The sequence below is a fragment of the Ceratosolen solmsi genome, unplaced genomic scaffold, assembly GCF_000503995.2.
Source record: "Ceratosolen solmsi marchali unplaced genomic scaffold, CerSol_1.0 scaffold27, whole genome shotgun sequence".
Classification (NCBI taxonomy): domain Eukaryota; kingdom Metazoa; phylum Arthropoda; class Insecta; order Hymenoptera; family Agaonidae; genus Ceratosolen; species Ceratosolen solmsi.
In genome coordinates this window covers 4,020,744-4,035,020 of record NW_011948426.1, presented here as the reverse complement: position 1 = coordinate 4,035,020, position 14,277 = coordinate 4,020,744, and the positions used below count along the sequence as shown (strand labels likewise).

The 14,277-nt window shown below is 25.7% G+C and overlaps 2 protein-coding genes across 2 annotated transcripts; both read right to left on the bottom strand.

Moving 5' to 3' along the window:
• Positions 1-3,360: 3,360 nt before the first annotated feature.
• Positions 3,361-4,732, bottom strand: Obp11 (odorant binding protein 11). The gene is made up of 6 exons (XM_011501010.1): positions 4,696-4,732; positions 4,314-4,379; positions 4,141-4,229; positions 3,964-4,066; positions 3,504-3,568; positions 3,361-3,433 (listed from the first exon to the last, which is right to left on the bottom strand). The coding sequence occupies exons 1-6, from the start codon at positions 4,730-4,732 to the stop codon at positions 3,416-3,418; spliced, it is 378 nt and encodes a 125-aa protein (XP_011499312.1). The 3' UTR covers positions 3,361-3,415.
• A 1,562-nt stretch (positions 4,733-6,294) lies between these two features.
• On the bottom strand, positions 6,295-12,063 carry Obp10 (odorant binding protein 10). Its single transcript, XM_011500814.1, has 5 exons — positions 11,948-12,063; positions 11,248-11,300; positions 7,030-7,174; positions 6,619-6,683; positions 6,295-6,531 (listed from the first exon to the last, which is right to left on the bottom strand). Exons 1-5 carry the CDS (start codon positions 12,006-12,008, stop codon positions 6,514-6,516), a joined length of 342 nt encoding a protein of 113 aa, XP_011499116.1. The 5' UTR covers positions 12,009-12,063; the 3' UTR covers positions 6,295-6,513.
• Between the last annotated feature and the right edge of the window lie 2,214 nt (positions 12,064-14,277).

Sequence of the window (14,277 nt, the reverse complement as noted above, 5' to 3'; positions counted from 1 at the left end):
AAAAAGGACGTGCGAATGATTTGTAATTACTTATTACAAAATGGTACTTAAATAATCTTGCCTAATTCTAGTCCTTGTTAAAGTGCGATATTAAGATTATCAAATATATCCATGAATCTAAACATAATTTTAAACAATTTATCCGTCGTCTTATCTAAAATATGTTATACAATGACTGTTTCTTTATGAGGTTTGTATTATATTAAATATTATTAGAATTAAGAATTCGCATCTTCGCGATTCGATAGATTACGTCAACTCATCGCTATAAACAATTAGAAATAATACAGATTTTTAATGATTTGTTACAAATGTTATTACATTATCAAATGGCAGATATTGATTATAAATATTGATTATAAATATATATATATATATATATATATATATATATATATATGGGATAAATTTAAAAAATTTAAAAAATTTTGTAGAATGTTATCTTTGATTTGTGAAATTGTAATATTTATAAATTTTTCTACATTTGTCGGACGGACAATTTATGGGTATATAACTCAATAAAGGTATCTTACTTGAGTCTATAAAATCAAAACTGAAATTTTAACTTAATTACGTTGTTATAATTCGATATGTTTATATTTTTCTGAAATTACGAAAATATTTATAATCAAGTATTTACACTGAATTGGAAAATTGTTTAAAAATCTTGTCACATTTTAACCAAAATTCACATATAGCACACAAAATTTTGATCATACAAATTGAATTCTTGAAAAATAAAATACTTATTATCATTATTAATGCCATATTATATTTCAAATTTATTAAAAATATCTATAATTTGTACATAATAATAAAGTATGTTAGAAGCAAATTTTTATATTTAATTAATGACTGATGTTCGTTTAGATCAATATTCTTTTTTATCGATTGATTCGTATGTGTAACAATATTATGTAAATTTCATAGAGCAAAGAAATTTATTATTGAGCAAAGGAATTAATTTTAAAAATAAGGCAATTCAAAATTAAATGTTTTTAATGGAAATATTAGCCACATTTTTTAATTATACTAGTAGAGCAATGAAAATTATCTAATGATCATACAATGTTTGCATAACAATTTTCATTAATCTATTTTTTCTTATTTCTTCAACGTCATCATATACAGAGTTATGAAAATTTCTTATTTCTAATAGAATTCTCATCGAGTGAAGAAACTTTAGTTATAGCTATTATAAATTAAACGCTGAAATTTCTACCAGTTCTACTATAAATACAATTTTAAATGAAAAAGTATTAAAATGATGAAAAATTCAATCTAGGCAAATACTTATATAGATATAAAGTTGGAAAATATTGCAATGATATGCTTATTATTATTATTATTATTATTATTATTATTATTATTATTATTATTATTATTGTTATTATTATTATTATTATTATTATTATTATTATTATTATACATTTAAAATAGACGTTAATACGTTTTGATGCCGTTTGAAAAACATTCAACTGATTCGATCATTTATACATACGTTTATACACATACGTATTAATATAAATAAAGATTAAAAAGTAACGATATCTCATTGAAGTATTGATAAAGTGAGAATCAAATTTTATTATTCTGTGAACGAACTGTGCCTGCACCTCAAACGCTAGTCGAGATTTAGTATCAGCAAAATCCACCAATTAATCCCAAATCCAAGAGAGTCAACTAATTGTATCCTATTAAGTGAATATGTGTATAATTCGTAAATGTCGAGAGATTTATTTTAATCATAATAATTTCATAATAATAATACAATAATTGAAAATAATAATTTGCCCATATCTGTTACGTGCGAAATTTCGCTTCAACGAAGCTTCAACTTTAGAATTATTTGCGTAAGAGACAAGATTAACGATACATTTCATCACGATTTTTCTTATAAAACTCTCTCGACTCTCCCAATTCTCGAGGATAAAATTAACGTAGAGAACAGAAGATTCTTCGATAAATAATGGGCACCAAACAATCCTATCGTTTGTCATTAGTTCTTCTATCATATGTAATAGTTATAAAAAAAAGTAAAGAAGCATAGTTGTATTGAATACCAACAATATCAAGCGATGACAGTACTATTGTTATACTATTGTCATTGAATAATTGGCAGTGAATGAAATTTATAGCGAATTAATCCTCGTATATCCGGATAAGATCGGTTCGGCCTATATTGAGTTACTTTGATGTAAATCTTATTGTAGTACAATAGTACAGATAATCTTGAACTTGCTGTTTTATTTTACTACGCAGCATTATGTCAAATGAATTGCGTACGTACACAGAGGCCGAGAACCTTATAAACTCGTTATATTTAATGTATAGTGACTGCTGAAGAGCGTAATAGATAGCTGTAAAAAATTATTTAAGCCCATGACATTATATGTTTTTTAAAGTAATTCAAGTTTCAAAGCGCATTTTGCGCGGCGTTGTAAATCATCTGCAAAAAAAAAAAAAAAAAAAAGATATAAAATAACCAAAGAGAAAAGAAATAAAGAATCTAGTTTGTTGCAAATATTACAAAAAGAATTATAAGAATTACAGTGGAATGAAATAGAGACGCTATTTAGAAATGTTAAGTCTTACGTTTAGATGACGTTGCAATTATATCCAAACCTACGACCCAATGAAGTGAGCACATTGAAAAGAATACGAATGAATATTGAAACGTGCAATATTAGAAAGAGAAGAGAAATACATTGAGAAGTTAGAAGCATTTTTTTAATTTATTTGAACTTTTTGTATGACAAAAATCTACGCTACTTTGTAGACTCACGAATTACAATAATAATACATATATTTGAATTTGTAACTTTATTAAATGTAAAATTATTAATTTCATGGACATAGTAAATGTGATGTTTATCGTTTAATAAGTTTATAGTAGAAAATATAGTTAAAAATATAAAATTAATTTCATTCAAGTAATCCGTTACGTTTATATTGTATACATATTGCGTCATTGTACTTCACATTACTGTTGAATATTCAATCTTGTATTAATCTTAAGAGGCAAAGTACCAAAGGAAGTTGTTGCGATGTTTTTCCTTTAAGGAGAAAAAGTAAGTTTGCAAAACAATAACATATAAAACAGAATTTAAAACATAATTTGTTCGTTAAGTGTAAAATATCTGCACAAGGAAACATTATTGTAATGTACTTATGTGCTGAGCGAGCAATGATTTCTGAATCTCTAGTGCATAAGACTTATCAAAAAAAAAAAAAAAAAAAAAAAAAAAAATAATAATAATAATAAAAATCATACAAAAATTTGTGTATTATTTTTAATTGCTTAATATCATGGAGCACTTATACAATTTTTCTTTTTAATTACAAAATATTACAAATAAAACCAAATAGGCACAATATTTCATATTTCATATTTCAATCAGTGGAAGAAAGTTTTCTAAATAACGAAGTATTTCTGAAAAATAGAAAAATATTTTTATCTTTTCTTATTTTAAAACAAATAAATTATAAACTATAGTACTTACCGATGGATTAACTTTTTGGAAACATTGGACAATATTAAATGCTGAATCACAAGGATTAGTTCCGGCTGAAATTTTGAATTCATAAATATTATTGATATTTATTATGAAATATTCATTTATTAATTACAACTTTATCATTAACTATTAATAAAATAATATTCAATTTATTTTTTATTTATATATATATATATATATATATATATTATGTAAAAATTGTCAAAATTTAATCAATTTATCCTAACAACATATTAACAAAATTTATAATTATTATATAAAGAAGGGATATTTTAAAAAATTTCAAATTAATTTTACTGATTCATATCTAATTTTATATTGTAATAATAAGTTTCAACTTTAAATTGAAATGTAATGACAATTTTTATACTAAAACTGGTTCAACAAAATTAAATTTAAAAACGATATTTGAATTTTTAAAAAAAAAAAAATTATTTTATATTACTGATGTGGCGGCATTTTTCAATCATTTCGGTTCCATGATCCTTGAAGGAATCAGGAATCCTTGTTGATAGTTTGTCAAAGTCAATATGCCCAGCATTATCCACCTATTGGAAATATTCATTAAAATAGTACAAATTAAAAAATAGAAAAATCATTTGATCTGTCGCTGAAAGCTTACCAAATCAAAAGTGGTAAATATACACGAGAAATAGCAACCAAGTACTTCGCTAGGATGAAAATATCCTTCTACTGTTCTATCGACATGTTCTAATATGCAAAATTATTAAAAAGAATTTAATGCATTTAGAGATTTGTATAAAGGAAAAGAAATTGTAGATAATATAATCTCACCGATGTCAACACTCATATATAAAATTAAATGATTCACATAAGATACTAAAGTTTGTTCAAAACCATCTACGAAAATAAAAGAAATTCATATATTTATAAATTATAAATTTTCAAATATATTTTTTGAAGACGTAACTAATAAAAGAAATAAGTCGCACCTATAAAATTTAATTACCGAATAATCGAAAAAATATTCCTGTCTTTATGATAAAATTGAAAATTGAAAATTACAGTTGTACGTGTTCTACTCACATTAGCTTCATTTTTTATAATAGTCACGATTAAAATTGAAAGGCACAGAATCAACTTCATTTCAAGATAGTTTTTAAATTTATTTATACAAACTTCAATGTGTTATGTTATTATGATAGATGAAACGTACGTTGAAGATTGATTGAAATACACAAGAAGGTGTCCATCTTATATGCACAGCTATTTCATTAATTAATGCATAGAAACGTTCATTACAACGTAAGTATTGACTAAATTGCTTCCGCTGGACATAGAAAAATACATATCAAATGATTTAATGATATATCTGTCAATATGACGATGCAATTTTATAAAATTCAATTGCTTTATTAATATTTTGTTTAAAACTATATAATAAATGCTTATGTGAACCATTACTTTTTATTATTAATTTTTATTAATGTATATTTTTGACATATTTGAATTCAAAAAATGTTTTTTTATTATTATTTTCATAATATAAAGTTATACTTTGTAAGATCATTTTTAGTTACAATTATGTATTATATATTAATTTATATGTTATTGATAATTATCTTAATTATATTATCGACATTGTTAATATTTTATTAATTAATAAGAATCTTACTATATAAGTTTAATTAAATTTTCCAAATTTTACGACTTAGCAATATAAATTTCACGTAGATTTATTCAATTTAATCTGAGCATTCCATTTACAGATTTATAAAAGAAGAAGATAGACAATAGTTTAAAGATTTATACATTTTCAAGTTTCTTAAATAATACAAATGCAAGCCGTGTTAATTTATTTTAATTTATTTTCTCATTAAAAAATTTCATATTTAACATAATTATTGTATTTTAAATAAATTTTTGTTATTTTATTCCAATATGCTCAATCCTTGACTAATTTATTTCTATTTATCAAATTGTTTTTATTAATTAATACGATTCCAAAGTAAAGGAACTGGATACATCAATGGCACAATACAATACATAACAAGTTTATTTGTTAATTATCGGATAAAAACATCAGGCTGTTTTTTTTTTTTTTTTTTTTTTTTTTTATTAAACTACAAAGACGATTATTATGTATCCATTATTGTCTACAAAATATTTTTTGATCATATAATGCAATTATTTGAAGTAAGTATTTTAAATATGGTATATAATTCAAAGGTGTGCTAAACGTATTGTTAGTAGAACACTGGTGTAGTAAATATTCTTCCTGCATGACAATTGTATTTGTTTGCAATCGTCATAATCTAAAATTATATTATCCCTAGAGCAATCGTATCATGACTAAACAAACGTAATTACTTTCGTAACTCCTTGCTGCAGTAGGACGACATTCGCTTCAATTTGACTTATTTGATAGTTGAGTTTGATGCTTGATGTTTGAAAGTCGAGTATTGTCACTTACAATGTACTTGCGCATATAAAAGGGCAAAATTTCCATACAAAATAATAACTTCATTGAATTTTTTTTTTATACATATTAACGTAAAAATTAAAAATGACATAATATTAAATAAAAATGTTACGATAGCAAAAAATATTTACACGTTCATTTATAACTCAAAGCTTAAAATAAATTAATATAAATATAAATATAAATAATAATAATAATAATAATAATAATAATAATAATAATAATAATAATAACAACGACAATAATAATAATAATAAACGTAAAAAGTATTTATAATAATTTACAATTATTAGAGAAAGATCTTTTAATTATTTTTATCTATTTCTTTGTTGTTGTTTATTACCAAATAAGATTATTTGTATTATTCATTTAGCGATTTATGATATCGATTGTACAAGTACTACGAATATCATTGATTCAGTCCGTAAACTTCTCAATTCCACAAAATCGAGCTACTCGGCGAATTGACATATTTTCGAGCATTTTTAACGTTAATGTTCTAAATTGATTTTATGACTTTTCTTCTGTGTTATTATTAAAGATTTTTTCAGTTTAAAAGAGGTAGTACGTCTGAAAATTACATTATTATTAATAATTTCCATATATTTCATTAAATTTATTAATGAAAATAATTTTTATTAAACAATTGTTCCTTACTCTTGGCGATCTTTCGGCATAGCATTTATTAAATGCATATGCATATTCACACGTATCACCCGTGGCTGTAAAAAAAAAAAATGAATATATTTTAATTTTATAAAATTGTTTTAAAAAATTGCAAGTACAAAATCTGACATCTGATAGGTATAAGAATATAGATATGCTCTTCGCATTCACTTCAAACATTCTTCACACTAATCAGCTTTCAGTTTTTGTGTATCGATTACGTCGACGGATCGAGGTCAATTAAACAATAATTGATACTACAATGATTAATTAAATTATAATAAAAAATAGACGAATAATCAAATGAATAAAAGAAGAAAGTGTTAAAATTATAAATAATCGATCTATCGAACATAAGTAAAATAAAGAAAAAAGATACACTATAGATACCGAAATATTTACCAAGGGCCTTGCACTCGTTAATTGCCTTCTGAACTTCAGTACGATAAGCCGGTATTCTTTGGAAAAATGTCAGCATTCCATTTAAGCTCAGTTCGCGTTTTTCATCGATCAATCCAAATTGCTCCCAGAGACAGTACATGTAACACTTTTTAATATATATATATATATATATATATATATATATATATTCGTCATTTAATTGCGTTAATTATGTAATATTACGAAGGGAACATTATGAATTCATATTTCTATGGAAATATTCCAACAAAAAGCTTAATCAGAATTCATTTGGAGTTCCTTTGAGTTTTATATGAATTTTCGATTTCGAACTTTTTAAAGCATGTTATAGCTTTTTCAGAATATTAACGAAAAGTAATATATTAACTTTTATGATTCAACGTTCCGCGTAATTGCAATACTGTTATACTAAACTATGAATAACGCAATTATACCGAGTTTGTAATGTTCAATTAGACCTTATTATAAAACTACGGTATTTAATATATTTCATTCTTATAAATTAATAATCAAATTTATAGTTTAATGCTAATAAAAGCCAATTATAACCCAATTAATGTATTAAATTATCCCTTTATTTGCAATAACTATAACAAATTAGCTTATTATTATGTAATAACCATAATAATTAAACATTATTAAATATTATTCAAAGTATACTAATATTAATATTCTCAAGCAGATTTCAATTGCAAAAAAAAAATAAAAATAAAATATTTAACTAGTTTGAATGTATTGATAAGTAATCCTTGTAGCATATAATTTACTAATATAAAACAGTTTAATATTGTTTGTAAGCATAATGTAAAAGTACAATATATATATATATATATATGTTGAAGTAAAGCTAGAAATAAACGTAAACTTGTATAAATAAAATTTGTAAAAACTATATAATACTTTCGAGCGTAAAGAAGTTTAAATGTAAAAAAAAATCAAAGCAAAAACTATTATGATTATGATACGAGAAAATGTAGTAAATTATTCTAGGCAATATGGAAGATATTAATAGTTTTATTGTAGTTATGATATAAGTAGATCAATTACAAATTAATTCACATAAATTCTGATGCAACATATATATATATACTTATCCACCTTTAAGATTTTTATGTTTATTTTAATATTGAGAAGGAAATATTTTTACGGCTAGACATTTTAGAAGGAAAATATTTTTTATATAACGAATCGTATAATCAATAGTTTTTGCTTTTTATTTTTACTTTGTAATAAGTCTAAATACGGCAGTTTATTTATTTTTTCTTTTACTAATTCATACATTATATAAGCGATATAAATTAAATTTAAAAATATTGCCAAAAATCGTTAATAGCAATATACCTATTTTGAAAATAATATTAAGAACTACATAAACATTTCAGTGGAAATTATAAAATAGACTAAAAATAGTTAACAAAATAAAAAAAAAACGAGCATTACATATAAGCATAAGGAAGGTAGTTACAGGAAACTGTTATCTCATTCTATCTAATTTCTTCAGATCTAAGGATTACGACGTTAGAGTTAGTAATTCATTATAAGATGAAAGTGCGAATGTACTTTCTACGTAGACCTACTTTGATTTTAATAAGACTCAATTATTACTTCATTTAAATGGTAATCTTTCTTAAAATATCGAAGTATTAATATATTTTAAACAATATATAAACTATAATTATATCACTTGTTAGGTTTTCAGCGCTTCCTGTTCATATATCATTTTATTTTTATTACAAATTCTTGAAATTTTAATTACACAAAAACATATTTGAACAACTATAGTTCATAATTTATAAATTGAATTATTAATTTCATACGATTTTTGAAAGTCACTTTAAGTTTTTAATAATTCATTATTAACGGAACTAATACTATTGTTCAGTATCATTAATTATCATTAAAATTTTAATTAACTGTTGATTAATATTGGTAATTTATTCTAGGAATATATTATATACGTACATTGCAACTTTATCGTATCGAAATACTATTTTATATATATTTGGTGTAAGTTATTAGCATAATCTCTTCCTTCATTTCATTTATTTATAATTATGATAATATTTAAATATCATCCTTTCATTGTATATCACATTATTTTCAAAATATTTTTTCATTAATGAATATTTTCAATTATATACAATTAATACTATAAAATGATGTTTTTTTTTTTTGTTTTTTTTTTAAGAGAATGATATCTATTTATTTTCAAAGTTTCAAAAGTTCTAAGAGCACATTTTCCATTTTTTTCCTTGTAATTATCAGATTTATCTGTGTGAACATCAACAGAGTATCCTCATTACGTGAAGTGAATGTTCGACTTGAATGACGTAGCAATGTACATCAAAAGCCCTATGGGTATTGATCGTCTGGTTTATTGATTCGGAATAAATGCAAATTTTAAATTATCTGCACATCAAAATTCTTATAACAAAGTTAATTTTTATAAAAAGAATCTTTTTAATTTTAAAATTTATTACTGGCTTCTGTATATATATATATATATATATTAAAACAAAATACTATGTGAAGTCTTATGTATAGATTTAAAATAGTGACGCCATTTGTTGGTTAATTTTAATAATAAAAACCATGCAAATTTATTTACGAACGTAATCTGATAGTAATTCAATGAATTTTTTTTTTTTTTCAAACGTATATTTTCTATTATTGATCAATTTAAATGCAAATGCGTAAATCAATTGATTGAATGATATGGGTAAACGTGTCCTATTTGTGATAAAATTAATGAATCAACTTATTAGTAAAATTTGTATGTGTATTTTAAAAATTTATCAAAATATGTTTGATCTTGAGAATTATTTGATTCCGAAGGATTCGTATAATTAAAGAATTATTCAATTCAATATAGAAACAAGAGAATTATAATGTTAGTCAATGATAATATGATGGCTTCTGACTATATTGTAACTATATAACTCACAATTTGTTGAATTACTACAATTACATTGTTAATGTAAAAATTTAAACAAAATTTTAAATTATTCGATTGCGTACATCCTATTAAATTGATTAAAAATATAATAATGAAAATTATCAATTTCATATACAATGGTTTGAATGTTATTACAGTTATAAAAAGTGTCAAATAACAAATAGTATTTATTGGCTATGATTATTAAGCTAATTATATGGATAATTTATTGTAAATCTATCTAAACATACATTCTTTGAAATTATTAGTATAAAAAAACTGTGCATAAGTAATTGAATTGAACTAATAATATAGTGACATATTGTTATATTACTTATCGAAAAAATAATTACATAATAGTAATGTCTAATAAACTGTTTTGGAGGCTTCTAAGATAAATTTTTAACGATTATTCTTCGAACCAATTAGTATGTGTAATAGTATGCGTACTTGAATAATAAATACACAATATTTGCAAGCCTGTATAATTTAATACTCTGAAAAAGTATATTAATCGATAGCAATACAAAAATTTTCAATAGTCAATTAATTTAATAGTTATAATTTAGTAGGTAATTACTTAGTTTTATGACTGGATAGTTACGACGAGTTGTTGAATGAAAATGAAATTGCGTATACATAGGGTATATGCGACAATTTTTGTAAATTAATTCAAAAGTTTTATCATCGTCATAAAAATCTATTTCAGATGAAATATTAGATAACAGTTCAGTTCATTTGTTATGGTATCTTACGCGAATCTCCAATCAACTAATATAATAAATTGATTTAAAGTACTTTTTTTTTTTTTGTTTTTTCTTTTTTTTTTTAACAAATAAATTGTATTTTGTGTAAATATTAAACAATTCGTCGGATATTAAATTTTGAACCTTTCTACATTTTCACGAATTCATTTTATATTCAAATCTATTGACAAGCATATTTACATAAAAGTTATTTTATTTATAGTATAGTATTTGTTACTATATTGGTAAAGAAAATACAACAACAACGACAACAACAACAACAGTAAATTTAGTCTAATGAAATAGAAAAATGATTAGTTGAAAATTTCCAATTATATCACGAATGTCTATTCAACAATAAAGCAGTCAAATCTGTTAAATGCTTTTATTATTTAGTAATATTTGTACATTACAAGTAGAATGGGGGATATTGATTTTTAAACGTTATCTTTTGTATTCATAATGTTTATGGAAGGGCATGAAATATTTAGTTATAAAAAGAAATTTAAAAGTGTTTACCTTCAATTCCGGAGTATCGGGCCATTGGCCGTTTCTCACCGACTCGATGTCGGCTGAAAAAACATTTGAGGGTATTTTTCAGAAGTATTTATGTACCATGTGTGAGAAAAAATATCGATAATAAATAATACTACGTAAATAAATGTGATAATATTGATAAAAGTTAAACGTCGTTGTGGATACATTTACTTGAACTTTGCAACAATTTTTATCAAAATTCATTGGAGTACTTAACTCTTTAAGAATTAAATGCTTTCTCAGGAGTTAAATGAAAATCTTGGCTCGTTTATAAACTTGCTGGCGCAAAGTCGATCAAAGTTCCACGAAACAGCATCCAATGGCATTTGCACATATACACATCTGAAGGTGCTTTTGAAATATTCGGGAATAGTATCGCCAATATTTCACGAGAGTTAAAAAAGTTGGCTCACGTTTCTGGGATTACGCATACAGATTCAAATAAAAGTCAACGTGTTACGCGCGAATTGCCCAACAACTTTAATAAAGTTTTGCCTTCAAAACAACACACGACTTTAGCTCTTATAAAATAAACATGTATACATGTTTCGCCTTGTAAAACAACGAACGGCTCGAGATTTGCGCTTTAAATTCGGTTATCAGTATTGCGTTGCGCATACTGTGGTAGGTCGGTAATGGGGCAGGAGGGAGGGTAGGAGTTAAAGAAAACCTGGTGCATTACCAGTAGCCACGCCCGTTTGCATTTGACAGGCGTTCACAACACTGGCAGCTGTCGCTATCATCTTATCGGAAACGAAGCTGGGCCGCGTCTGTAAACAAAAGTGCCAATCGATCGATATTAACGACTATCATCTTTTCCATCCTCCCGTCACTATCACTCTCTTTCTCTCTCTCTCTCTCTCTCTCTCTCTCTCTCTCTCTCTCTCTCTCTCTCTCAAAATTTGATTCGTATAGAAACAACAGATTTCGTGGATATTAATGCGGAAAAATCGGCTCGAAGTTTATATTCTCAATGCGCTCCCATAAACAATATTAAGTAGAATACTGAAACGGTAAGAGGGGGGGGGGTAGAGGGAGATAGCGATCCGGGAGCGAGGAGAGGGCTCGGTGCCGGTCCTGGTATACGTACTCCGGCGTAGACGATGTTTAGGAGTCCAAGTGTAGGGAGAACGAGCAAAAGGGGTAGCACTCGTATCGAGTACATGATCTGGTGCTGCGGCTCTTCAGGGGCCGTTGCTGCTGCTGCTGCTACTGCTACTGCTGATGTTGATGCTGATGCCGATGCTGATGCTGCTGATGGTGATACTGTCGCCGCTGGTACAGAGGGGCTGAGACTGCGCGACTGATCGCCGCGGGAGAGCCGGAGCCGTGAGATAGGGCGGCTCCCCCTCCCTCCCAGTCACTCCCACCCCGATGCGCCGTACAAGTTTTTACGGATAAGCCGACGGTAGCTATCGGACTCCCTCCACGAAGAGCAGGTGCGATAATCATTTCTCCACGTGTCTACCGGGAACTCCTCGTGTAAATCTCATCGCCATCGTCGCCAGTCCTCCATCCCCCGTCCCGCGTCTCGCAGTCCTCGTCCGCTCATCGCCACATTCACCTCGACTAACGTCGCTCCATTTGCGTTTATTGAGCTTATTGAGAATCGCCTGCGAGTTATCGACATTGACATTCAACTTTGCTCGATAAAAGACTATTAGCCGAGCCTTGTTAGCCAGCTTCTGTCCTATCGTCACTCGTTAATTCATCCAGCATTTAGCGCAATTTGTTTAATGACATCTATTATCATCTAAAGTTAAAAGATTTTAATGTCATTTGCATTAGCACGCAACTATTTTCTAGTTCATGTGTTCAAGCGTAATTCAAACAATATTCCATCGTATTGTTCGTGCTTCTAGTTGCGGAAGGCCAGACGCTTATTTATTATCTCCAAATCGATTTAAGTAATCTCAAAGAAATATTCGATCGTAAAACCTCACAAGTTTTTATTACAAGATGCTATAAAATAATTACGAAAATTAATATAAAACTATCGATAATTATATTATAATGCAATGATAATGGCAGTATCTGTAAGTATTTCACCTGTTTAATGTAATTGGCATTATTATTAAGCTGAGATTTTTAAAAGTAAAGCAGTGTCCTTTTTGTGTCTAATACGCTTATTTATACGCAATATTTGAAATAATTTCAGACTAATTTATTTACACCGCTTATATAACACTAAAAAACAAAACGAACTTAAATATTTTTTATATTAATTGGATAAATAATTAAACAAAATGCTTACAAAATTTAAGAGTAAAACTTTTGATTTGTATAAGACAAAAAAAAAACTCTAATGCTAACGGCTGATTTTATTCTTTCTAAAGTAAGTTTTAAAAAGTTTGTATGTAGAAGTAAAATATATTACATGGAAAATAATTTTTTTACACGAGCGTAACGTTTTCAAAGAAATTACTATTAACAATTAATTAAAAGTTGAAAAATACTTATAGTAGAATGTTCTCTTAACCTCATTAATAAACTTCATTTAACTACATTTTCTATTATATTACCTAAACTTCAAAGAACTTCATTAATCATTGCTTTGAACTTATTTTTTTACAACTTATTTCTTATATTAATTATTTATAAACATTTATAACGATTATTATGTTAAAAATCTTATGTGAATATAAATTTTATAGAATAGAAATCATTATTTCTAAATGTGGAAAATTTATTCGACACACATAATAAATTTATTAATTTATTAGCCGAATATTGAGGCAGAAATTTTTTCCGTCGAATATTTGCTACAAGAAAAACGTTAATGATATTTAAAAAAAAAGATGAATATTAAAAATCAATCGATTTATTCATTGTTTTATAGAAACATTAATACTTGTTATTTATTATAAGTGTAGTTTTTAAAAATAATTGTTGAGATTATATTTTCTTCTTTTTTTTTTTTTTTTTTTTAGTTAAAAATAGAATTTAAATTTAATGGGATAAAAGTAGGGTGGAATTAGAAAGGCATGCATAAAAAAAAAACTAGATTAAGTA